This window comes from Fukomys damarensis, unplaced genomic scaffold (genome assembly GCF_012274545.1).
Source record: "Fukomys damarensis isolate Sample0158 unplaced genomic scaffold, DMR_v1.0_HiC HiC_scaffold_16, whole genome shotgun sequence".
Classification (NCBI taxonomy): Eukaryota; Metazoa; Chordata; class Mammalia; order Rodentia; family Bathyergidae; genus Fukomys; species Fukomys damarensis.
In genome coordinates, this window is record NW_022900928.1 from 55933058 (window position 1) to 55960163 (window position 27106).

General features: G+C 34.0%; 1 protein-coding gene and 1 pseudogene across 3 annotated transcripts in view; one reads left to right on the top strand and one right to left on the bottom strand.

Annotated features, from left to right (window-relative positions):
- Cwf19l2 (CWF19 like cell cycle control factor 2) overlaps positions 1-27106 on the bottom strand; it is a 125784-nt gene that overhangs the window by 51244 nt on the left and 47434 nt on the right. For all 3 annotated transcript variants that reach the window (XR_004517464.1, XM_033764306.1, XM_010610625.3), the window contains exons 11-13: positions 23301-23414; positions 16857-16994; positions 347-559 (exon numbers count right to left, since the gene is read on the bottom strand). Coding sequence is in view for 2 of the 3 variants with exons in the window: in XM_033764306.1 (XP_033620197.1) it covers positions 347-559; positions 16857-16994; positions 23301-23414 (465 nt within the window). In the remaining variant the exon portion in view is untranslated. The remainder of the gene's footprint in view (positions 1-346; positions 560-16856; positions 16995-23300; positions 23415-27106) is intronic.
- LOC117286485 lies at positions 7498-7602 on the top strand (annotated as a pseudogene).

Here is a 27106-nt window from a genome sequence, read left to right on the forward strand (position 1 = left end):
CCTCTGAGGTGATTTTAATGCTGAGAGTCAAGAGCTATGGAAAGATGGGAAGGCTGATAAATGGCAATGGTAGAATGTGAATCCACAAAAGGTGGCTCCAAAGTCCAGAACATTAACCACTCAATGCACATCTTGAACAGAAGCACACACCATTATGAACTTCTTCCCACTTAAAAATTTATTCTTGCTTTATGGACAATTTTAAGAATTATGATAATTTAGAAAAATATTTGAAACAGAAAAGAGAGCTTATTCTTTGGGGATCTTAAAAAATTAGGAAGAAAAAGGCAAATCTATGCATATTAATCAATCTTTTCCATGGATCAACAAACTTTATATTTCTTACCTTAACACCTATTGCAACAATAAGGTGCTTGGGAAATTGAGAGCTATCAAAACAATACAGACATTTTTCCATCTGTGCAACAAGACGCTGGTGCTCAGCAATAGCCTTTTTCCTCTGGTTTTGTTCCTCTTTACCAAGATGTTCTCTCTCAGCTGCTTTGGATACAAACATGTCATCCAGAGTATAATAATCCCCATCTGCTTTCCCCATAAACTGAAAAATCAAAATAACAGTGGCAGGGAGCCAGTGGTTAAGATTTTATTATACAATAATATCCTGGATGCATATCTGTTAGTTCTACAATAAAATGCAAACATTAAAAAATAAATAAAAAGAAATCGTGATTACACTTAGATTTGATCTTCCAAGTCAATCAATCCAATAACATGATCACCATCAACATCATCACAACTAAAGTTTACTAAACGTTTACTATATACAACTCTGTGAAATTTGATTATGTCATACACTCCTTTGAAGCAGAGACTGATGCTTTTAAAACATAAACACATATTTTACTTGTGGCTCTGCTTAAAATAGCTATATACTCTGTACAGGGTCAAATTCAGACTCTGGTATCACTTATGAAATTACAGACACAAAAAGGCATAATGATAAAAAGCTTGGGTTCTAAAGCCAAAATAACCATAGTAAAATTCTACCTGTCTATATAACCTTTAGCTATTTATTCTCTCTGTAATCTCTCTAGACCTATTTCATCAATTTAAAATGATTATAACAACATTATCCATCTACTGGAGATATCCTCAGAACACATATCTGGCATAGAGTGAAGACATAAATGCGAGCTACCATTATTATTACAAATCTCTTCATGATTTGGTATCGATGGTCTCCAGACACATTTCACTTCATCCCTACTCAAAGTCTATGTTTTAAGTACCCTACTTTCAGCACCCAAAAGACCTGTTAGCTTCACATTTTGTACATACAGTTCTGTGATCAACTACTCCTTCTATAATGCAATTCTACTCATACTCATTATAGGCTTAGATTTAGTTGTCACTTCCCTGAAAGAAATTTCATGATGACTACACTGTATCCTATGTGTTCATTGGCCTGTTGTTTTCTTTCATTACAATATGTTCTCAGTCTACCGAGTATAAAGCAAAACAAAACTAAAATTATTTTTTTAAGTCATCAAATACAGAACAGTAGTAAGATGCTTGGATCTTAGCAGACATTTTTAAAAATTTAAAGACAGACTGACATTTGTGTATTAAAGGACAATATCAATAGAATGAAAAAGCACCCCATGGAATGACAGAAAATATTTATAAATTACATATCTGATAAGGGACTTATATCAAAATATATAGAACTCCAACTTATCAAGAACAGCAACAAAAAAGCTAACTAAAAAATAGGCACATAAGCTGATTAGATAATTTTCCAAAGCAGATATATGAGTAGCCAATAAGCATATGAAAAGATACTAAAAAACATTAATTATCGGGTTGGGTATTTAGCTCAGGAATGCCATGCCTGCCTGCTAAGCACAAGGTCCTGAGTTCAATTCCCAGTACCAAAAATAACAATAATAATAATAATGATGATGATAATTATCAGGGAAATGCAAATCAGACCCACATGAGTTATTCCCATCACACTCACTAGTATGAAGTAGAAACAAACAGATAAGTATTATTAAGGATGTCATGAAACAAGAACCCTCATACGCTGTTGATGGGAATATAAAATGGTGTACCCATTTTGGAAAGCAGCCTGGTAGTTCCTCAAATAACTAAACATAAATTAACTAATAAACAAACATGTGGGTTACCATTTCTATTCCATTTCTAGGTATTTCCCCAAGGAAAATGAAAACATATGTCTATATACAAACTCATACCTGAGTCTTGATAATAGCATAATTCATAATAACTGAGAGGTGAGAACATCGTAAATGCACACCAACTGATGAGTGGATAAACAAATGGTAGTAGACCTACACAATGACATATTATGCAGCCATAAAAAGGAATGAAATACTGACACATGCTAAAACATACATTTTTTTTAAAAGCATTATGCTAAGTGAAGAAAAGCCAATCACATAATACTCATGTGACATGTCTAAAACAGGCAAATCTATAGAGAAATAGATTACTGGCTGCTAGAGTTAAAGGGCAGAAGGATTTCAGAGTAAGAAGGATAGGATTTGTTTCTGAGGTGATAAAATGCTCTAAATTGACTGGTGATGGCTGTGGCATTATACACGAATATACTGAAAACCATTGAATGGTATATCATAAATCAATAAACTGTTCACTATCTGATGAATGTTCACTAATGAAATGAAAAAGAGTAGCAGCACAGTTTATAATAGCTAAAACTTGGAAAAAGCCCAGCTGCCCATCAGTTGGAAACTGGATAAAGAAGATGTGGTTTTTCTATAAAATGGAATAATACTCAGCCATAAAGAATGAGAAAGTAGGAGCCGAGGATTTAGCTCAGCAGTTCGGTGGCCTCCCTTGCAAGCACAAGGACCCAAGTTCAATTCCCAGTACCAAAAAAAAAAAAAAAAAAAAAAAAAGAATGAGAAAGTAGATTCATTCATAGTTAAATGGGTACATTTTGAGGATATACTCCTAAGTGAAATACATAAGTCAAATACCAAATAGTTTCTCCGGTGTAAAAAACTAAAATCGTACTCAAGATCCTAACAGGGCAATTAGCAATATGAAATAGGAAGAAAAGGAACAAAGGTGTAGGGACAGTGAAAAGGATAGGAAAAGGGGAATAAGGGAAAAGGAAAAAAATATGAGAAAATGTAAAAATGGAATTAAAGTGTTTGAAGGTGGGGAGGTGAGGAGGGGGTGAAGGAAGAGTGGGGACAAGGGAAAATAATGAGAACCAAGACCTGGCATGTAAAGGTACAAGATCCCAGTAATGAATGTAACTGTACTGTCTACCTAGAATGTACCAATAAATTCAATTTAAAATAAAAAATAAATAAAATAAAATGAAAAAGAATTCACATCATCCAAAGACAGTTATGGTCTTTGCCCCCCACTGCTAACAATGTGCTTAAACAAGTGGCTTTATTTTGTGGCTCAGGGCCACATATTAGCCCTACCTCCAAAGTAGCTGGAACCTAAGGCCAGCACCTGGGCAGTCGTGTCTACATGAGAAAATTCTGATAATACTTTTGCTGAGGTTTGAGTGAGCTTCCCTGGTTGGTAATACTTCAGGGGTATTGTCACATATACCTTCCAGGAGAAGTCAGCACTGCATACAACTCCACTGGGACAGGATAACTGAAAGTTTAGGACTTGGAACCCTCCTAGACCCTGATCTCTAAATCTTTTCCTTTGGTTAATATTAGTCATTATTCTCTCTATAATCAAGCTTAACCATGAGAAAAACAATTTTTAGTAAATTCTATGTCTTTCTAGCAAAATACTGAACCTAAGAGTGGTCTTAGGAACCTCTGTGCACCTGGTGAGAAGGGTGAGCTTAGGGAATGCTCTAGTATCGTATTTAGCTGGATGGTTAGGGACTCAGAACACAGTTACAGACTTGGTGATGAGCTCTGGAAAAGAGAAATGTAGACTGATCTCTCCATATGAATACAGAGTGGGAAGACACTTGTGTCTTGTATAAAAATATTTATGTCACTAGCTACTCCTATCATTGCCCCCAATGCATTTATGAACAAAGGAGCCACATAGAAAGAAAATTTGGATGAGCTAAACAACATAAACTTCTACTCTCCAAAGCCAATCTGTCTAGAGCTCCTACTGAATGCCCAACATGCCAACAATAAAAACCAATACTAATCCCCTGTATGAATGATACTACTCTCTTGGGACAGCAGGCAGCTTCCATCACACAAAGTGCTGTACTTTACTCTTACTGGAATAGACACCCTCTCTGGATATGGATTTGTCTTCCTTATATGCAAAGTTTCTGCCAAAACTACTATATTGGGACTTACAACATTATAGTACTTCACTCATTACTTCTTTTGACCAGGGAATTAATTTTCCAATAAATATGAAACAGGCATGTGCCCACTGAGTTGATGGGTCCTACCATATTCTCTATCATCCTGAAATGGATGTCAGGACTGAAGAGTAAGTTGGCCTTTGAAAACTTAATTACAAAGGCCAGATAGGTGGCATCATCATGTAGGGGTCGGGGTATGGTTATGCCCTGTATGATGACTCTGCTTTCTGACCTAGGTTACACACAGTAATACTATGGACTGATACAAGAACCACTGAAAATGAACCAGATTCAGAAAAGAGATACCCCTAATCATAAGTATGAAAATCAGTATCTCAGAGCATCAGTTTTTTTTTATTAAATGGGATTAATAGCAATGCTGATAATTGTAAGCACTAATGTAAAGAGCCTGACTTATACCAACCACTCAAAAAAGGTTAGTTGCTATAATGTTCTCTAAGATACTGTACTCCTAGGACAGCATTCTCAAATGAACGTAATATCATGGCCCTCTTCCCTACCTGGGGATATCTGGCACTGTCTGAAGACATTATTTTATTAACTTTGGGAAAACAGAGGTTGCACTGGTACTGACTGACTACCTGCTGCTATACTCTCTACTCAGTACTTCTACAATGTAGAGTTAGCCAGCCCCAAAATATCAAAAGTACCAACAACCTACAATGTGGGAAACTTTTTACCAGCTGCTCCTCAGACAAAGGACTATTATCTACAATATAAAAAGAACTCAAAACAACCATCCCCCCCCCAAATATCAAGACCCAATTCTAAAATGGGCTTCTGAAAGGAACAGACATTTCTCAAAGAAATAAAAGCAGCAAGTAAATATATGAAAAAGTGCTCCATATCACTGGTCATTCAAGAGACGCAGATGAAAACAACACTGAGATTTCACCTCACCCCACAAAGAGTGGCTGCTATAAAGAAATCACACAATAACAAATGCTGGCGGGGTTGCGGGGAGAAAGGAACCCTTCTCCATTGTTGGTGGGAGTGCAGACTGGTGCAACCACTATGGAAATCAATATGTGGATATATCAAAGAGCTTGGACTGGAGATTCCATTTGACCCAGCCATCCCTCTGCTGGGTATCTTTCCAAAAGAACTAAAAGAATCATATCACAGAGAAGTACTTGCCTTCATTTTAATAGCTCTTGAGTACTTACTGTGAGCCAGCCACTGGGTTAGGTGTTGAACAACAATGAATGAGCAAATCAGACAAGGCCTCTGCTTTCATAAATATTTTAATTAACACTATTATCTTGAGCCAGTCTTGGATATAATATAATCATAGCATAACTTTTATTTTTTGCAGATATTAGTTAAGAATAATTTAATCTCATAATGTTTCTTTTCACACTTACAGCCCTATAGTCATTTTACACTGCAAACACATTCAGTTCAGGAATTAGACTCTTCATTGGAAAATATTAATTAAATTTTCAACTATCATATAATGTCAAAACTCCCTCCCCAAGGTAGTTTTGGGATGGCTTTGGACTAGAAGATTCCACCAGGAAAGTGCTGGGGATAAATGGGGACAAGGGGAAAAAATAAGAGCCAAGACCTGGCATGTAAAGGTACAAGATCCCAGTAATGAATGTAACTGTACTGTCTACCTAGAATGTACCAATAAATTCAATTTAAAAATAAAAAAAAAAGTACCAAGGCTGAGGAACTATGTTCCACAGGGCTTTTAATTATGTTACTGCAGTAAGAAAGTTCTTTTGTATTCACTAATGATAACCATCCACATGAATTGGACAGTTAAACTGAATGATTACTGATACTCAATTTAATCAGTTTCCAAACTCAAGCCTAGATGGAGGAAGTTAGTGAATTAACAGTCTAAACATTAAGCACACAAAAATATTAAATATCTTATAGCCATGAAAGATCATTTATTTTTCCACTTTTAAGTTTGAGTAAAAACAAATCAAAACAAACAAAAAACTCAGAAATACAACAAATTAACTTGGATCTTATAAACATGAGGCAGGTGGTGGCACACTAAGCTACATCCCTGGCATTAACTTGCATCTTATACTAACATCTTATAGGAGAAAACTCTATGAAAATGGACGACATTTTAGTGTCATATAGAAATAATAGTTTGCAATAAATCTACATAATTAGTATTGCACTATTACCAAGAAACAGACACTGAAGCTTAATTCTTCTAAAAGCATTTCAAAATTATGCCAATATTTTAAAATCAAAATTTGCATCAAAACCGTAAAATTGTCCTTCAAACTCCAGGCCCACAAATACATTGAAAAAAGATGAATTAGTTAATAAAATGGGTTTCATATAATTTTGATTATTTTTCCTTAGGAAAACAGATAAACTATTAAATCATATACTCAATTACCAACAATTCAAACAGATCAAAATCTGAGAGAACTGTCCAACAGTTTACATGTATCATGGTCAAGAATTGGGACCTAATCACAATTGATTCTTTAGACCCATTAGTATCACTTTTATTTTTTAAGAACACAGAAAATAAATACTGGTGAGAATGTGAAGAAACTAGAACCCTTGAATATTGCTGGTAGGAATGTAAAATAGTACAGCCACTGTAGAAGAGTTGGCAGTTCCTCACAAAGTCAAAACACAGAACTACCATTTAATCCAGCAATTCCATTTCCAATATATACCCTAAAAACTGAAAGCAGAGACTCAGATACTTGTTTACCAATGTTCATAACAGTATTACTTACAATAGCTAAAAGCTAGAAACAACCCAAATGTCCATCAACAAATAAATTAGTTAAAATATTTCAGTCTTAAAAAGAAAATTCTGATACATGCTATAACATGGACAAGCTTGAAAATATGCTTTTAAAGTCAGATACAAAAGGATATAAATTATATTCTACTTATACAGATTATCCAAAAGATACACATCCAGAGGCAGAAAGAGGTTGTGGGGGACAGAAGAGAGAAGAGCTTCTAAACTGTTGGAAGAGCTGACAGATTTTTAATGGATATAAAACTTGTTTCAGATGATTTAAAAAAAAAAAAAACTTCTGAATGGGCTGGTGTGGCCATGCACACCTGTAACCCTAACTATGCCGGAGGTTGAGGCACAAAGATCCCAAATTTGAGGACAGCCTGGGCAACTAACTGCAACTTTGATTCAAAATACAAAAATAATCACTTATTGGCGTTTTGGCTAAGATCAAGTGTAGTATCTAGTCTTATCAATTTAATATCTGATTCGTCCTCTATCTGAGGACAATATTTTAAATGGATCCCTTTGGGACCTGGGAGTTAGAATAGGAGCTGTGTAATAGATAATGTGAAGTAGGAAGAAAAAGTCTAAAGTCTATATATATATATACACACACACATATATATAAAGTTAATAAATTCATATATATATATATTTAATAGTTATAATAAAATGGGTTGAGGATGTAGCTCAGTGTGTGAAGGCACTGGGTTCAATTCCCAGTATGGAGGCAGGAGAGGTTAGGAGGAGGGGTAGGGGAAGAGTTCTAGAAATGCATGGTGGTGATGGTTGCACAATACTCTGAATATACTTACAGCCACTGGATTGTATACTTAAAAATGCTTAAAATGCAAAATGAATAGAGAACCTCTGAACTAAAGAATATTAAATAAATTATTTTTCTAGTGTTCCCACCTTCCTCCTACTCCCTGAACTCTAAGATAAGGTTGAGGAAAAAAACCACTATTTTGTTATGCAGCATAAACTGGACTCCTGCTGACAACTTTTTTAGTTCCATACAAAAACAAACTATTCAGTAGAATATTTTTTATGGCACCAGATTTCAAAGTTCCTCTAAGGGACATCACAGGTATATATACCTGATTTCATATTCTTGCATTAGCCTCTTCCAAACCTAATTTCACCCTATATCTATGAAAGTCTACACAAATGGGAATGACTACCATAAAAATGAAAAGGACCTAAAGATGTTGAAAGCCGACAATTTCAATTTTCCTTAGTTTGTTCTAATTAAACTTTTAATAAAGGTATGTCACTTAATCTCAAGATTTGTTAATAGTGTACTTAAATGAAAAAGTAAAAGATTTAAGTTCTAGTGTGTATTATGGAAACCTTTAATGTAAATTTTAAAGATTATTTTCACCAGGAAATACATTGTTTTACAAATATATTAAGCTTCAAGCATTACAAACACAGAAAAAAATAAAAATTATCAACAAAAATACAGGCATGTTTTATTAGATAAAAATCATCTTAGTTTTTTAGAATTTAGTATAAAAATCCTAATTACTTTGAGTCTTTTCCTTTTCTCCCAGTCTTCTCTTTCATTTTTTCCACTCCTCCAGCCCATTTTTGATGCTCTTCAGTACAAAATGCATAAAATTACTTCCCACATTGTGAACAAAATTAATGAGAAAAGATGTATATAGATTTCATGAAGACATGTCTAAGTTTACGTTGCCAAGGGAACACTGACGTCTTAAATTTTAAATGGAAGAGTTTATATTTAAAGAATGTTGGAGTCAATACTATGTATTTTAAGAAAGAGCAAACACAACTTATTCCCAAATACCAATAGATGACAGAGAGAAATTGCACAAAGACAATTAAACCTAGGCAATATTCAACAACTATCCATTTAACATCAGTCATTTGAAATGTGGTAGTGTTCAATGAAAAAACTGGCCAGGGAGTTAAAAGTTGAAGCTTCTGGTGCTGCTTTTATAACTCATTAACTGTGGGGAGTAGCAAGTCACTTGGCCTTTCAAAAGCCATTTAGTTCTCTTAAGAGTTTCAGTTTCCTAATTTTTAAAATGTAGAAGGTTAAAAACTAAACTAAAAGGGTCTCTTCCTACTGAGATGATTTGGGTCTACGATTTCAAAAGAAGATACATATATATTATCTTCTAGAAAATCATAATAAAAACAATAGCATATAGATAGTAAGAAAACAGCTGAATATATTCTTTTGCTTTTCATTGCTCCCTCTTTTATCAGTTATATATAATACATCCAGAAAAAAACTGAGAATCATAGAAAGTATTAAAAAACCCAACAACCATAATTCCCCTACCCAAACAAAATCAAATTCATATTTGGCACAGAATGCCTTTCTTTTCCTGGTTATAAGAAAGAGATGTTATTCAAGATTTAATGATAAAATACAACTGGAAGAAAGTTAATATTACCCGAGTTTTAGAATTGCAAGAAAAAGGTGAGTAATAAAAATTAAGTGAATCAATATACTAAACAAATAAAAGGTCTAGGGATTTAGCTCAGTGGTGCCACTGCCTGCCTCGCCAGTACAAGGTGCTAAGTTTGGTCCCTGGTACCAAAAAAAGGAAATAAAAAGTAAAATATGTATCAATAACAAAAGGCAATCAAGCCAGGCATGGTGGCGCAGGCCTGCAATCCCAGCACTGGGGAGGCTGAGGCAGAAGGATCGCTGTGAGTTTGACACCAGCCTCGGCTATATAGTGAGTTCCAGTTCAATCTCAACTACATAGTGAGACCCTGTCTCAAAAAAACAAACAAACAAACAAAAAAGGCAATCAAGTAGATTTGAATATTGACCAGAAATAGTATCAAACTTGCTATCCAACAAGAAACCTTCCTTGTCTTTCTCTAATTTAAAGTAGGTGACTCTTGTATTGCTCCCAAAAGAGTTTTCACTTATCTTTCACAGTAATTTGTACACCTGGAACTACCACACTCATTTTTCAAAATTATCTATTTAATATTTCTTTTTCCTCACTAGCTTATGAGTACCAGAAGAATGTCTTCCTTACATGCTTGTGGATGCCCAGCAGGAAAGCAACTCACATGCTAAACAACAGTTAAAATTTAGTCTAAATCAACTACTCTTGCCTGGCTACTTCTCCTAAGGCCTAAGATCCATTTTCAAGGAAACTACTAAGGAAGGCAAGTGCCCATTTTAAAATATATTTGCCATGAAAATATGCATCACCTAGACATCGTAAACCCAGGGAATAATAAACTATGGTTTACAGGCCAAACTGGGCCAGCCATGTTTTCATAAGTAAAGTTTTATTGGAATATAGTCCCAAACATTTATTTACATGTTATATATGTCTGCTTTTGTGCCACAATAGCAGAACTGAAAAATGAAACCAAAAGCCAAAACTATTTACCATCTGGACCTTTAGAGAAAAAATGTTTGCTGACTCCTGTCCTAGAAATCTAGAAAAAACATTGGCTAACAAGCTTATGGTCTCTTCATGAAAATATTTAACAACTCTAAAATACCTACCAATGATATTATTATTTCTAAAAATGTAGTAACTTTGCCACTTAGTTTAAGAATAAAAGAGATTAAGCATAATATTTACAGAAATAGTTAATATTCCAAATATTTTATTTTCATAAGCTTTTAATATTACTTCAAATTTTTATCACAGCTAATTTTAATTATTAAAGGTACAAAACAAACCACTACTATGCTGTGGTTCATTATTAGGCAGGATGAACTAAAAATCACAATGCCAAGTCAGTATTTCCATAGCAACCTAAACCTCCATTAGGTCTACCACAAATGACTATAGAAAAAAGAATCCAAAAATTCACTTGGAACCAGAAGAGACCTAGAATAGCAAAAACCATCCTAGGCAACAGAGACATGGCAGGGAGTATCACAATTCCCAATTTGAAACTATACCATAAAGCCACTGTGTTAAAAACAGCATGGCACTGGCAAAGAAATAGACCTGAGAATCAGTGGAATAGATTAGAAGATGCAGAAAAGACTCCAGATATACACTCAGCTACCTCATCTTTGACAAAGGAGCCAACCATCCTCAGTGGAGGAAAGGTAGCTTCTGTAATGAATGGTGTTGGAAAAACTGGATTTCAGCTTGCCAAAGAATAAAACTGAACCCTTATCTTTCACCATGCACTAAATTAAAATCCAAGTGGATTAAGGATCTAAACATTAAAAGAGAAACACTAAACTTGCTGGAAGATGAGTTAGGCAGAACTCTTGAAGACATTGGCATAGGAAAAGACTTTATGAACAAATCCTCAGTAGCACGGGAACTAGCACAAAGAATCAACAACTGGGATCTCATCTTATTAAAAAGCTTCTGTACTGCAAAAGAAACCATCAACAGAACTAAGACACAACCTACAATGTGGGAAAAAGTTTGTACCAGCTGCTCCTCAAAGGACTACTATCGAGAATATAAAGAATGCAAAACAATCAGCCCCCCCAAATATAAAGACCCAATTCAAAAATGGGCTTCTGAAATGAACAGACATTTCTCAGACAAAGAAGTAAGAGCAGCAAGTAAATATATGAAAAAATGCTCCACCTCACTGGTCATTCCAGAGGTGCAGATGAAAATAACACTGAGATTCCACCTCACCCCACACAGAACGGCTGCTATCAAGAAATCAATCAATAACAAATGTTGGTGGGGTTGCGGGGAGAAAGGAATCCTTCTCCATTGTTGGTGGGAGTGCAGACAGGTGCAACCACTATGGAAATCAATATGGAGATACCTCAAAGAGCTGGGACTAGAGGTTCCATTTGACCCAGCCATCCCTGTGCTGGGTATCTTTCCAAAAGAATTAAAAGAATCATACCACAGTGATAGATGCACACCAATGTTTATAGCAGCGCAGTATGTAACAGCTAAAACTTTGAAACAGCCCATTTGCCCATCAGTTGGAAACTGGATAAAGAAGTTGTGGTTTTTCTATAAAATGGAATACTACTCAGCATAAAGAATGAGAAATTAGATTCATTCATAGGAAAATTGATAACATACTGAGGATATACTCCTAAGTGAAATAAATAAGTCACACATGTGTAAATACCAAATAGTTTCTCTGGTGTGAAAAACTATAATAGTACATAAGATCCTAATGATATAATTGACCATGTGAAATAGGAAGAAAAGGGCTAAAGGTATAGGGAAAATGGGAAGGGTAGGGGAAAGGTAATAAGGGAAAAGAAAAAAATATGAGAAAATGAAAAAATGGAAATAAAGTGTTTGTAAATGGGGAGGGGAGGAGGGGGTGAAGGGAGGGCTGGGACAAGGGGAAAAAAATGAGAACCAAGACCTGTCATGTAAAGGTACAAGATCCCAATAATGAACATAATTGTACTGTATACCTTAAATTTACCAATAAACTCAATTAAAAAAAATTGAGCAAACATAAAAAAATTAAAAAGTAATGACTAGCACTGCTTTGCATCTATAAAACAACACCTAAATCCTTTGTTAAGAGAAACTGCTCAATTTGATTCAAACCAATCTTCTTCTTTCTGCTATCATATACAAATCAAGCTTACCTCTTCAAAAAAGATATGAAAAATTTAACACAATTATGGGAAGAGAAAATGGTTGTGATTTTCTGTATTTCTTAGGAAGCTACAACCAAACTAACATCCCATTAAATAATACAAAGAAAACAATTTGATTATAAAAACAACATACCTGTCAAAAATGATAATCCAACATTATCAACTATATATAAATTGATCAACACTTTAGTGAATAATCTGGACTGAATATGTATCAGTTGTACAATTATTTGTGCAGTCCAAAGTTTGTTTAATGCTTTCAGTAATGATTTCTGCTGAAAATTATTAGAAAATATATAAATCATATAAAAATATAAGAAATGAATAAAAGGTGGAAAAGAAACATCTACTATATCCCTGCTAGCTATCCTAGAAAGCCTTCTTATAAACATAATAAGATGGTTTCATCTAAAATATGTTATCTTATAAAACTGGGATATTACTTGATAAATCATACCTGTTGGAGGTAATGCAGACTAAGAATGATATTTTCATTGGTAAGTTTTTCTCAATATTCTTCATTTTCACATCAATAACATTCTAGCTTAGTGAATTTCAATTTTAAAAATCAAACTTAAAATGTTAAGGGGACTGTATACCTAAAATATACCAATAAATTCAATGAGAAAAAAAAATGTTAAGGGAAACCAATAAAATGAAATGCAACCAGTAGCAAATAAGTTAATACAAAAACATAGTGGCATACACTTGTAATACTAGCACACCGGGAGGCTGAGGAAGGAGGATCACAAGTTTGAGCCCAGCCTGGACAATTTAGCAGATGTATAAGACCCTGTCTAAAATTTAAAAAGACAAAGGTTAAGGATGTACTCAGAACAAAGGTCCTAAATTCAATCCCCAGTACTGTTAAATCAATCAATCAATTCTAGGCAATACAAATAGTAAAAGGTACCATAATGTATACATTAAAAAAAAGAAAAAAATTTATACCATAAAGTAACAATCAATGGTGGTGAAATGTAAAAGATACAAAAAGGGCTTAGTAACTGTGTAGAAATAAAATCTCTACCTAAATATGATAAAAGAAAAATATATGACCATAAACTCCAGACAGACCGTCGGCACTGCCTTGCAAACCTACTGTACTTCACTTAAGAATTTTGCCAAAAAGTGTTTCACATTTTCTCAACCTCCAATACATCTTTTCCATCATTACTCAACTAACGTTAGTCTTTTCACTAAACTATTTGAAGCAATAAAAAGAAAACTTGTTCCACTACCAAATTTATGAACTTATTGGCATTTTTATACTAATACATTGCCTTTCCTCTTGTTATAACCGAGTCAGTAATCAACTCCTTTCTAAGACCAACTCCTTTCACATTCACTCTTTAATCTAATAGGCTTTTCCTCAACTGGACCAAAAAATAAAACAAAAAACAAACAAACAAAAAAACCACACACTTACCAAAGTCCAAGTCAAAAGAAATCTTCACATTGTGAAACCCAGTGATTAATTTCCTCATCTTCAAAGATCTTACTCAACTTTTCAGCAGCAGGTGACAGTCATTCATAACCTCACCTCCTTCCTAGCTTCTCTGGCTTCTGAAACACCACACACACCCTTAGCTTTCTTCCTGCCTTGATGACTGCACTTTCTCAGTGTCATTTGCTAAATCCTTTCTATTCTCTTCCAGTACTCTAGGCTCAGCCTTCAGAAACATCATTACCAATGTCTTAAGTCTCATGACTTTAAACACTATTTAAATGCTCACAGCAACCAAATCTACACAGAAGAACCAAAATCAACCCTCAGAGCTCCTAAGAAAGCCACTCCACATCACATATCTAATAGGCATTTCACACTTTACATATCCACAATAGTTCTTTTGATCTCCCACTCCCATCCATACCGCACAGAATTTGTCTTTTACTTTTCTCATTTCAATATACCAAAAATCCTAACACCTCTTACCAGTCTTGCTAATCTAATCTAGGGCTATAATTTGTGAAATACCCTAAGTGCTCTTTGCTTCCACACTTGCCTCTGTACATTATCATATCAAAAGAACACCTACAAAAGTCCTCTTAAAATATAATAAAACAGATCCAGGATTTAGCTCAGCGATGCCACCACCTGCCTCGCAAGCACAGGTCCCAAGTTCAATCCCTGTACTGAAAAAAGTATAATTAAATATAATCAAAGAGAACTACATAATACATGTATGTGTGTGTATGTGTGTGTGTGTGTATATATCTATGGATATATACAGATTTATATATATAAATATAAACAGATCATGACATAGCCCTGTTTAAAACCTTCAAATAGCTTCTCATTCAAAACAAAAGCAAAAGTCCTCACCACAGGACATGTAAGACCCTATATGTAATGTTTCCCATTCCCATTCCCATTCCCAATTCATCTTCTACTACTTCTTTTTCCCTTCTTTCCCCTTTTTTTTTCCCCCAGTACCGGGGGGATCGAACTCAGGGGCTTGAGCTTGCAAGGTAGGTGCAGCGACACTGAGCTAAATCCCAGGACCTTTCCCTTTTTTTATTATCTGTTGATGTTCTTCAGGTTTGTCTGCTTCAGGTTCTCTGAATCTGCTGTTTCTTCTATTTGGAATAGTATTCCCTCCTCCCTCATTTTGTTTAGAATGTGTGGAAGCATCCACTCACTCCAGAGAAGCCTTTCTCCTAACACTCTACTGAAAACAGCACTCACCATTAACTTCTAGTTTGCCTTATTTTATATACAAATATTTTCTATTTGTCAAATATTATTTATCAAATATTTCAAATTATGTTCATACTCTGTCTCATGGGGTATAAATATAAGCCCTTTCAGGCACAAACTGACTTGACTGCTTCTGGGTACCTAGTGCCTCCAACAGTGACTACCATAAACAGGTGTTCAGTAACAACTATTAATTGACTAACACAATTTTCAACATGGATGTCTTTGGGTATAAACTTGAATAGAGTACCCTGGAACTGCTAAAACTGTAATTCAATCTTCCATATAAAGTGGTATCATTTCTAAGAAGAAAACTCATAAAAATATGATCCCTTTTATACACTGAACTTCCAGACCAGGACATTTCTAACAATTTCTCCACACTAAATGGAGGTAAGAATATGCTAATAAACTAAATTTAAGATCCCATATAATTCTAGGTGGTATTTACAATGACCATTTCTATTTAAATACAAGTTACATTACTCACCACCCTCTCATACCTCTGGCACACATAGATATGAAGTTACCTTTATTTTAACTTTTGATCAGGTAGTATATTTACATTTTTTAAAAGATTGTAAGTTTGGAAAGAAAAACAGTGAATAGTCTCCCTCCCACTCCTGTCTCTCAGATACCTAGTTCAAACTCTCACTACCAAAATATAACTATTGGTATTACAACACATGGTTTGTTTTATTCTTTCTTTTTTTTTTTTTTAACTGAAAAGGTTCAGGTAGTAAATATTTACAGCTACACAGTCTCTGTGCGCTACAGTCTGTTACAACTGTTCAACTCAGTCATAACAAAGTAAAAGGAGCCTCAGGCAATATGTAAATTAACTTATCTATTGTTCTTTCAAAAAACCTTTATTTCCAACACAGGCAGTGAAATGAATTTTCCCCCTGGGATTAGTTTACCAAACCCTATCATAGGGCTAAGTTTAAGCAAAATCTCTTTTATAGAAAAAAAAATAGTGTTTAGAGGGAATTATAATGGAAGAGACCACTAAAGAATACCACTTGAAACAAAAAATTCACTTTATTCCTGAAATTATGTGATAAAATTATACATATTTTTTCATATAAATTGTTTGAAGAGAATTTCAAAATGTCTTCTCTATAACCCATACTATATGAATCCAAATAGTTCCATTTCCCTTGTGGCATAATCACAAAAAAATTAAAGAATCATTAAGACAAGACAGGCTAGTAATTCCACAAACACCAGATTGCCAATCATTAAAACTTGCCTCAAACTTTAAGTGGTACATTAAATATAAAATTAAAATCTTCATAGAATACATTACAGACATAAGCCAAAGTCTATATTTAAAAACAATCCAAATTCCAAATGCATATTTTTCTAATATGTCCCTCATACGTCTTACAAAAGATTTAACTTAATAAACTTAACCAAGATTAGAGAGAAAAAGATCTCTCTGAAAAGTAGATTACTGATAGATTGAAGAGCTAGCTCTTCAAAATCTAAACGTATCCCAGGAATACCTTACCTTAGCCGCCATTCTCATAAAAAGTTTGTTTTGACTTTCTGCTGTTCCCATCTTTTCATTTTTGACTAAATCATTTAGGCTAAGACGATCATCATCATGAAAGTATCTGACTCTTTCCTTTTCTTCATGGGTAGAAACCTGTAACAAATGAACACTGTTAATTTGGGTAAAATATAATTCTCTGAAGTATTTTAATGCACTACCTATAAATCTCCTAATAAATGTAAAATTCCCATCATGTATACAAACATTGCTTCCAGTTGCTCCCTGCTTCCAGGTCAAAGAATTTCCAGTAGAATTACAATCCCTACTTCCTCAGTCCCTTTACTCTCCTCTTCTCTAGGGATGAAAGCATGACATTACTGATCTGAATTTTGTTGAAAAGACCAAATTTCTCTTTCTTCTTCTTTCTTCTCTATTCTTCTCTTTCTTGTAGTTACAATTCCAGGGATAGGATAAGTACATCAAAAATGGTTTAAGTATTAGCAAACCCGCTGCTATGGATTTAATTTGAACAATGTTTGAATCCTAGCCCCCCAAAACCCACATACTGAAATCTCAAAGTGATGGTATTAGGAGGGGGGTCTCTGGTGGAGGCAATCAGGTCATGAAGGTAGAGCCTTCATCAATGAGATTAACACCACTGTAAAAAGGCATAAGTGAGCCAGTTCCTCCACTCCCTCCCCTTCACCACCTTTCTTCTCTGACATGTAGGATAAAAATGAGAAAACCACTACCAACAAATCAAAAAGCATGACCTTACTATACACTTGCCCTGCACTTCCCAGTCTCCAGAACTTTAAGAAACAAATTTATATTGTTTAGACCATCCCATCTATATGGTATTCTGTGACAGTAACTGGAAATGGTAAGATACCCATATCTAAATATTAAAACCTTATTCTACATACAACTTTATGAGAAACAAAAGCTGATATTCTGACCCCCATCTCATTTAATCCTAGATTTTCCTCTCAGCTGGTTCTATATCCAGGTATGGAACAGAAAGGTATTATTTATTTCCCCCTACATCAAATTTCCTCAATGCTGTTCTCACATTTCCTCATCCAAATAAATTTTGGCCTTCCATTTCTTTCAGATCTTTGGAACCACAGTCTCACAATTTCCTCCAACAGTGCTACTTTCTTCACTAGTTTAAATCTCATATGTCATGACTTCAATCACTCCCTGGCTCCAATCTTTAATATCTGGCCCACTTGTCCTTTCATCATACTCAAAGAACAAATCAGACCCATGAGTCAATGTGCCCATATTCTGGGTTCCTATACCTAGATGGTTCAGCAATATGCAACTCAAAAGAGCCCTCAGTACCATTTAATGTGTTTATAGAACCCAAGTCAATTCTGTCATTTCATATATTAAAACCTTTACTATTCCTCTTTATTCTTCTCCCTAACTATTCCCATCGTATTAGAAAAGTCATCAGTTGCCAAAAGAAATTACATTTCTATCACTTCTATTTATTAAAAGAATTAATTAGAATCATTACTAGCATAGGCAACTAATGGAGATATAAGTATTTGATAGAAAAACTCAGGATGAAAAATTCTTTCATATACTCAGTTAACGTTTTGTTTTTGTTTTTGTTTGGTACCGGGGATAGAACTCGGGTCCTTGCGCTTGCAAGGCAGGCCACCGAACCACCGAGCTAAATCCCCCGCCCTTCAGTTAATGTTTTATGATCTTCAATTTTAAAACAAAACTTAACTTAGAAAAATTAAATATAATACATTGCTTTGCCATCTCAAGAGCCTCAAGGTATTACTAAAAATTAATTGCTGCAGCTGGAAATTGGAAAAAAAAATTAAGTTTATAAAGGCTCACAAAACCAACATAATTAACACATTACTGTGTTTGGATACCCCACTGCCAGGTCCCAAAAACTTGGTCTCAAACACATATTATTAAGTACATAAAAAGAAACTAAACACAACATCAAAGAAATGTGCACTAAAATTAAAATTGCCTTAAACATTAATAAGGGAAATCATAAGGATCAGAATGAAAATTAATGAAACAGACTAAATAACAATACAAATAATCAACAAATCAAAGAGCTGCTTCTTTGAAAGAATAAACAAAACAGATAAACCCTTAGCCAAACTTAACTAAAAGAAAGATAAAAAACAATGCAATCACAAATAAAAAAGGCAAAATCACAAGGGACATTGTCAAAATTCAGAAGATAGTAACTATGAAAAATTATACTCCTACAAATTGGAATATCTTGAAGAAATAGACAGTTTCTTGGAATCATATGAATTACCAAAACTACACCAAGATATATCAAAGTTCTGAAGATTCCAATAATAAGCAATGAAACTGAGGCAGTAATAAAAAACCTACTTACTAAAAAAAACCCTGGACCTGATGGATTTCATGATGAATTCTGTATGACCATTAAAGAGGTTATAACATGAACAGTCCTCAAAGTCTTCAATGAAATTGACATACGTGCTGCCGAAGCGAGCATTCTTCATTAAAAGTGAAAGGGGAAGGAATGCTTTCAAATTTACTTCTGGAAACCAGCATCACTTTGATCCCAAAACCAGACACAGACCCAACTACAAAGGAAAACTACAGGCCAATCTCCTTAAAGAATCAAGATGCAAAAATTCTCAGTGAGATACTGCAAATAGAATGCCAACAAATCATCAAAAGGATAACACAGCATGACCAAGTAGGTTTTATTCCACAACCCATGGAGAGTTCAACACACTCAACCACATAAAAAGAAACAGAAACAAAACCCACATGGTCATATGAATAATTGCAGAAAGTGTTACTGACAAAATCAAACACCCATTCATGATGAAAATCATAAAGGAAATAGGTATAGAAGGACCTTACCTGAATCTGATAAAAGCCATTTAGGACAAACCGACTACCAACATATTAAACGAAAGCTGAAAGCTTTCACTCTAGAATCAGGACTAATCCCCAGCTGACCTCAAACTCATGGCAGTCCTCCGGCCTCAGCCTCCCAAGTGCTGGAACTACAGCCGTGCACCACATGCAAACCCACATGCAAACCTGTTCTGATAGGTCCTTTTCTTTCTGTTCATTTTATGGAACAGTTATGAGGATTAAAATTTTTAATGTATATAAAAAGACTTTCTAATCATGTACAGTAAAAGCATATCTCAAGAAGTGTCATTATATTAATAAAAGATTATTCAGAAACCAACAAAAATAAATAAATAAAATCAGGACTAAGACGAGGACACTCCATATCACCACTCCTATTCAACACAGTACTCAAATACTTAAAAAGTACCAATAAACTCAATAAGATAGGGGAAAAAAAATAGTACTCAAGTTATTCACCAGAGCAATCAGGCAAGAGAAAGAAATAAAATGGCCATGTACAGAAAAAAGAAGTCAAACTATCACTATTTGCACATAATACGATACTCTATATAGAAGACCCAAAAAACTCCACCAAAAGACTCCCAGAATTAAAACCAAATTCAACAATGTACAAGATACAAAATCAACACAAAAAAGTCAAGAGTTCCTATATACCAATAATGAACTCACTGAGAAAGAAACAGGGAAAACAACACCATTCATGATAACACCAAGAAAAATTAAAAAATTAGGTATCAAGCTAATCAAGGAAATGAAAGACTTCTACAATGAAAACTACAGTACAGTTGTGGGACCTTGGTTCCTGACACTTGTTTGCAAACAATTTGGTCCACAAACAGAAGCACTTGGCAAAATGTTTGTTTGTTTGTTTGCAAACACTGCAAAAGGTGATAAACACAACCACAGCCATCTTTCCCAGACAAACACAAATGTGGCTATCTTTTCCAAAATCATAGAACAAATTAAGTTCATGAAATAAGGTGCCACTGTACTCTGAAAAGGGAGATTGAAAAAGACATTAAAAAATGGAAAGTTAGCCCTATTCCTAGATAGGCCAAATCAACATAGTCAACATGGCCAACTTCCAAAACTGATTTAATGCAATCCAAATCAAAATACCTACAGCAGTCATCACAGAACTAGAGAAAATAATCCTAAAATTCATATGAAATCAGAAAAGACCAAGAATAGCAAAAGCAATACTGGGCAACAAGAACAAAGTAGAAGGCATCAAAATCCTGGGCTTGAAGTTATATTACAAGGCTTCTGCAGTGATAAAACCAGCATGGTATCGGCACAAAACTAGACAGATGGATTGATGGAATAGAACACAGGATGTAGAAACAACCTCAGACAGTCAGCTGTTTGATCTTTGACAAATGAGTCAAAAACATACAAGGAGGCAAGGAGGCAAGATAGCCTAGGAAAACTTGCTACCTCTATGCATGCAGAAGATAGAAGCTGGACTCATACCTCTAACTGTCTAGTAAACTAAAATCAAAATGGATCAAAGATCTAAATATTAAAACAGAAACTCAAACTACTGGAAGATAAAGGAGACAAAACTTTTGAATTCTTAGGTGTAGCCAAAGACTTTCTAAACAAAACTCCAATTACACAAGAAATAACAGCAAGAATCAACAAATGGAGCCAGGCGTGGTGACGCACACCTGTAATCGCAGCACTCGGGAGGCTGAGGCAGAAGGATCGCTGTGAGTTCGAGACCAGCCTGGGCTACATAGTGAATTCCAGGTCAGTCTCAACTATACAGTGAGACCCTGTCTCAAAAAAAAAAAAAAAAGAATCAATAAATGGGACCATATCAAATCAAAAAGCTTCTGTATAGCAAAAGAAATAACAAAAAAGTGAAGAGACAACGTACAGAAAGGGAAAAAAATTGTGCTAGCTACACTCGAACAAAAGACTGATCTCTAAAATATATAAAGAGCTCAAAAAAATTAGATCCTCCAAAATAGAAGACCCAGTCAAGAAATAGGCAAGTAAAAAGACGCTTCTCAGAAAAAGAAATACAAATGGCCAATACATGAAAGAATGTTTGATTTTACTGGCCATTAGAAAAATGTAAACTCAACATTGAAACTCCATCTTACTTGAGAAAGAATGGCACTCATCAAGAAATCAGATAATAACAAATGTTGATTTGACTATGGTGAAAAAGGAATATTGTTACATTGGTGGGAATGTAAACTAGTACAACCATTAGGGAAATTGGTATGGAGATTTCTCAAAAAACTAAAAATGCTGTCCCATTAAACCCAGCTATTCCCCTTTTAAGTATCTTTCCAAAAGAATTAAACATGTCATATTACAGCAATACATCCAAACCCATGTTCATAGCAGCACAATTCATAACAGATTAAATCTTTTTTTATTTTATGAAAAATAAAACAAAATTTCCTAACAAAACAGTACATTGTGTATCATTATCTTCAAAGTAGTTACTCAGAGTATAAGACATAGACCAAAAGGATTCTTACAAAGAAGAAACAGATAATAACACAAAACTTTCTTTTCAAGAAAAAGTCAGACACACATGCTTAAACAATGCATGGTTTCTCTTATATGAACAACACAAAATACAATATTTATATATATGTACCTACATACAAGTAAGAGCAAAAGAGATAAACAGCAAACAGGGAGAAGTTCAAATACTTCCCCAAATATTTTAATATATGTAAATTTATTTCATTTATACTGCTATATCTTGGAAGCAGATGAACAGATAAAACATGGTATTTGTACATAATGGAATACTCCTTAGCTATATTTGTAGGAAAATTGATACAACTTGAAAATATAATGTTAAGTGAAATGAATCAGACACACAAACTTATATACCATATGGTTTCTCATTTGAGTAATCCAAAGTGCAAATAAAGTAAAGAGAAAAATAAAAGATTAAAAAGAAAAAGGGAGATAGATCTTATGCAAACAGGAAGGGGACCAAGAGGGAAAATAAAGAATATTAGGCAATAAATAAAAATCAATTATAAACAGGACCAAGCAAATTATTCACATTTCAATTTTCCTCTCAAATTAGAATCAAATATAAAAAATCAATTTCAATTCTATTTAATACAGATGTAGTTCCTCTGCATAAATGGAAGAAAAAAATATATTCCTAGTATTGACATAAAAAGAGATTAAAATGTGTTATGTACATATACCAATTACCCTTAGTGAAGGTAATCATATGCTGTAAACGTGAACTAAATAATAACAACAATAATAATGAAAATGGGGAAAAGTGATGTAGAGATAGAGGGAGAGGGTCAGGGAGGGAAAGGGGAATAAAAAAACTCAATGTTCAAAATTTCTTGAAAAAAAAGTTTGAATTATATTCCATTTTATGCAAAAGGCAAAGGGACATAATGAAGAATAAAGGTAGTAACATAATTCACTACCGTCTAACATAATTTACAATACTACAAGAAAGTTATTCCTGAAACTATTTTCTTAATCTAGCACAAAAAAGCTCCACAGGAAAAAGAAATACTGAATTAATGAGCAAAAACATGTTAAACATACCCTGTGCCTCTTCCTACTTCCTGCTTTTGATTCCAGAGGTTCTGGTGTGTTCACAGGCCACACTCTTCCAGACTCATCTGTTCTGACAAGGATCACTTCTTGTTGGTCTGCATTCTACAAAAAGATTTAGAGATAACTGTTGAAGTAATTGTGAAGAATGTTGAATACTTATATTTAATTACACAAAAAGTATAGGAAAGATTCTAGCTGTTACATAATGTTAAGGATTATCTTAAATTTTCTGGATTTTCAGTATCCACTATACAATAAAATGACCATAATCTTTTCAGGAAAATGATGGAGATAAAACCCAAAGTTTATTAAAAAAAAAAAATTCACAGAAAGAAATCTTAAAAGTTTTCACCCAGACACTATTAAAAGATGACAAAGTGCTAACAATCTACCAGGCACTGTACAACAGTAGACACCACTTATACAACAGATATCATGTTTAATGGATGTTTCTCAAAGATTGTACTAAAACGTGATGATATGCTTTTTTGGTTTTTTGGGGGGATTTTGTTTTTTTCTGGTACTTAGGACCTCGCACTTGCAAGGCAGGTGCAGCGTCACCAAGCTAAATCTCCAGCCCTAAAACTTGAGTATAAAAAATAAAACAACTAAATGACAAAAAAAGCACTTGTAAATTTAACTAATGATATTCAACACTATCATTTAAAAGTCTTCAAATGCTTTTAATTTCTCTGGCTCCAAAAGAAGCTATACTCCATACTTTAAAATCATAATCCTTCCATCGTACAAAATTTCAGCCAAATATATGTCTTGTACAACAATGAATACATGTTGTTCTGTGGTGAAAATGAAATATTACTGGTAATATTCTCATAAAAAAGTAAGTACACATTATTAGGAAATAAAAATCAATTGTAAATAAGACAAAGTAAATTATTCACATTTCAACTTTCTCAAATTAGAACTAAAGATAAAAAATCAATTTCAATTCCATTTAATAGATTTAGTTGCCCTGTGTAAATGGAAGAAAAAAACAGATTCCTAGTATTAATTGTATAGGAATGTACTTTTTTTTTTACACAATACTAAATGACTGGTGAAGATTATTTATCATTGCTTTGTTTTGTTGTTGCTGTTGTTTTTTCCTTGCAGAACTAGGGATTAAACCCAAGGCCTTTATACTGAGCTACATTCCCAGCCCTCTTTTTATTATTTATTCTCAGATAGGGAGGGCCTCAGATTTGCTAGGTTGTCCAAGCTGGGCTCGAACTTGCGCCCAAAAGTGCTGCAACTACAGGCACCTATCACGACCCCTGGCACTAATCACTACTTTTCTTCTTGAATGTGAATTTATTCCTATTAATTAATGAAATGTTATATTTTAAAGAACCTTAGCCTGGGATTTAGTTCAGTGGTTCCACCACCTGCCTCGCAAGCCCAAGGACCTGAGTTTGATCCCCAGTACCAAAAAATAATCTCTCCTTGGGCATGGTGGTGCATACCCATAATCCCCACACTTGAGAGGAGGCAGCAGGATCATTATGGGTTCAAGGACAGCCTAGTGAGTTCAAAACTAGCCTTGAGTACATAGAAAGACACTGCCTTTAAAAAAAAAAATACTCTATTCATTCCCTGACCAGATAATAGAGATAAGGCAAAATAATGTAATCTGGCTACTTTTTGACAGTTAAACCTGTTCTCCCTAAGGAATTTCAAATTACTAAATCTAACAAATAATTACTAAATTATTGATTCTGTTTACTATATTGTCCATCTTGAAACTCTTCTTATGCCTTTACCTCCATGTATCTATTCATTCACTTGTTCATTCACCAAATATTTTCTTAAGTGCCTATCTTCTGCTAGTGGCCAAAAAAGGATAGTCTTTGCCTTCAAGTTTATATGTCAGTGGGGAAATTACTCCCTACGTGAATTATCAATATAAAGATACTCACCTTCACTCTCTCCTCTATTTATAGCTACCCTTCAAATGCTAACGATTTCACTATTTCTTGGTTTTTAATCTTTGGCTGAAACTTAATTAGCATTGGTACTGCCAAAAACCTAACTCTGTTAAGCAAAATCACACCATTCTTTACTTAAAAAGCTACAGGGACCATATATCAGATAGGAAATCAATACCATACCAAATATGGAAACAGACCAAAACAAGTCCATGAATGACCAACCATGAAATATTTGTACTAATCCATGATAAAGTACAGAAAACAGTTTATAAACACTTTTAGCAATCATAGAGAGCAATTTTATATGAATTCAATTGAAACAAAATGTCTTTATTTCATTTTTCTGTAATTAATTTCTGTTGTATTTTATACAACTACTAGTCCATGAAGAACTGGAAAACGTTCAACATACATATGTTTCATATACATGTATGTGTGTGTGTATCTGAGATGCTGCATCACAGTCCATAAGCACTGTCCTTGTTGCTCAACTATGAAAGGAAGCATGTAGCCACAGACAATATTTTTACTAAGTAATTTTAGGCACATCTATATTGCTACATCATAATCCTTTCAGTAACTATGAATCTACTTATAATTTTTTGCCTTTGCCATCTTTTCCAGTCCAAAGACCAAGCTATACTCTACCTGACAGCTATATGGATTGGCACAATGCCAAGCAATAGGGGGTATTCAATAAACATTTGATAAATAGTACCTCAAACAGATTAATATACTCCCAAAGCAAACTCACTTTTTTCCCTTTGAAGTTCCTCTTTTCCCCTTTGTCTGCTTTCTTTCCCATAGATCTATTATTACAAAAGACCCGAAGTTGTTCCATTTTGGGTACCCAAGACAGAGTGCATTTCTATCTACTTGGCATTAAAACAAAAGATAGAAGCGAAAATAAGCAAAAAAGTTTCCATCACCCATGTGATCTACTAATTTCTCTCCAAAGAAAGCATAAACAATTTTTTTCATATAACTAGAAAGAATCTATAAAAATCTTCCCATTTCAAACGCTAAATATCCCAGATTTTTAAATTATTCTCCACAATTGCAGTTTGTGCTATAAGACTTTATATTTTGAAAGCATTGAGTGCTTTATCATAAACATTTTATATGAACCCTTTTATTAACAAATCTCAAAATATTCATGAATCATTCATTCATTAGCCATAAAATTGCTCTCTGGAGAATTCAAATCATAAATTATTTTAAGGAAGAGAGGAAAAACAAAACAGCTTACATACTTATAAAATCAATTTGCTAAGCAGTGATGTACTTTCCCTATTATTATTTACAATATTTATGGGAATGTAAATATTTTTCTCTCACAAAGGGCACTGTTGCTTTTATAGTAATAAAGAATTGTATTTACTAGCAAAATATATCTCAGGGTATAGACATTCTCAATTTCCATTTAACCCAGCAGATATTTAAACTTAACCATTTTTCTCACCTAGAATAAAGACCAAGCTGTATACCACTTCGTCTGTAAGGGCCACCATAGTGTCAAACAACAACAGGTATTCACTCAACAAATGCTTAATAAATGACATTAACAAACCAGTACTTCATTGAGATTAATTATATTTATATTTAAAGAACAGGAAAAGAAAAAAGTAAAGGAAAGCATGGCTGGGGATTTAGCTCCTGAGTTCAACCCCCAGTACCACAAAAAATAAAAAACGTAAAGGAAAGCAAAGTGAAATGAAATGGAAAAAAAAAAAAGGAACTGGGGGTTTAGTTCGAGGAAAATAGAGCTATACTCTGGAGTGCTATCTGGTAGGAAGATCTGATATTTAATATAGTTAGCCTTAAGAAACCAAAGAAAGTTTCAAAATACAAAATTATTATGAGCTC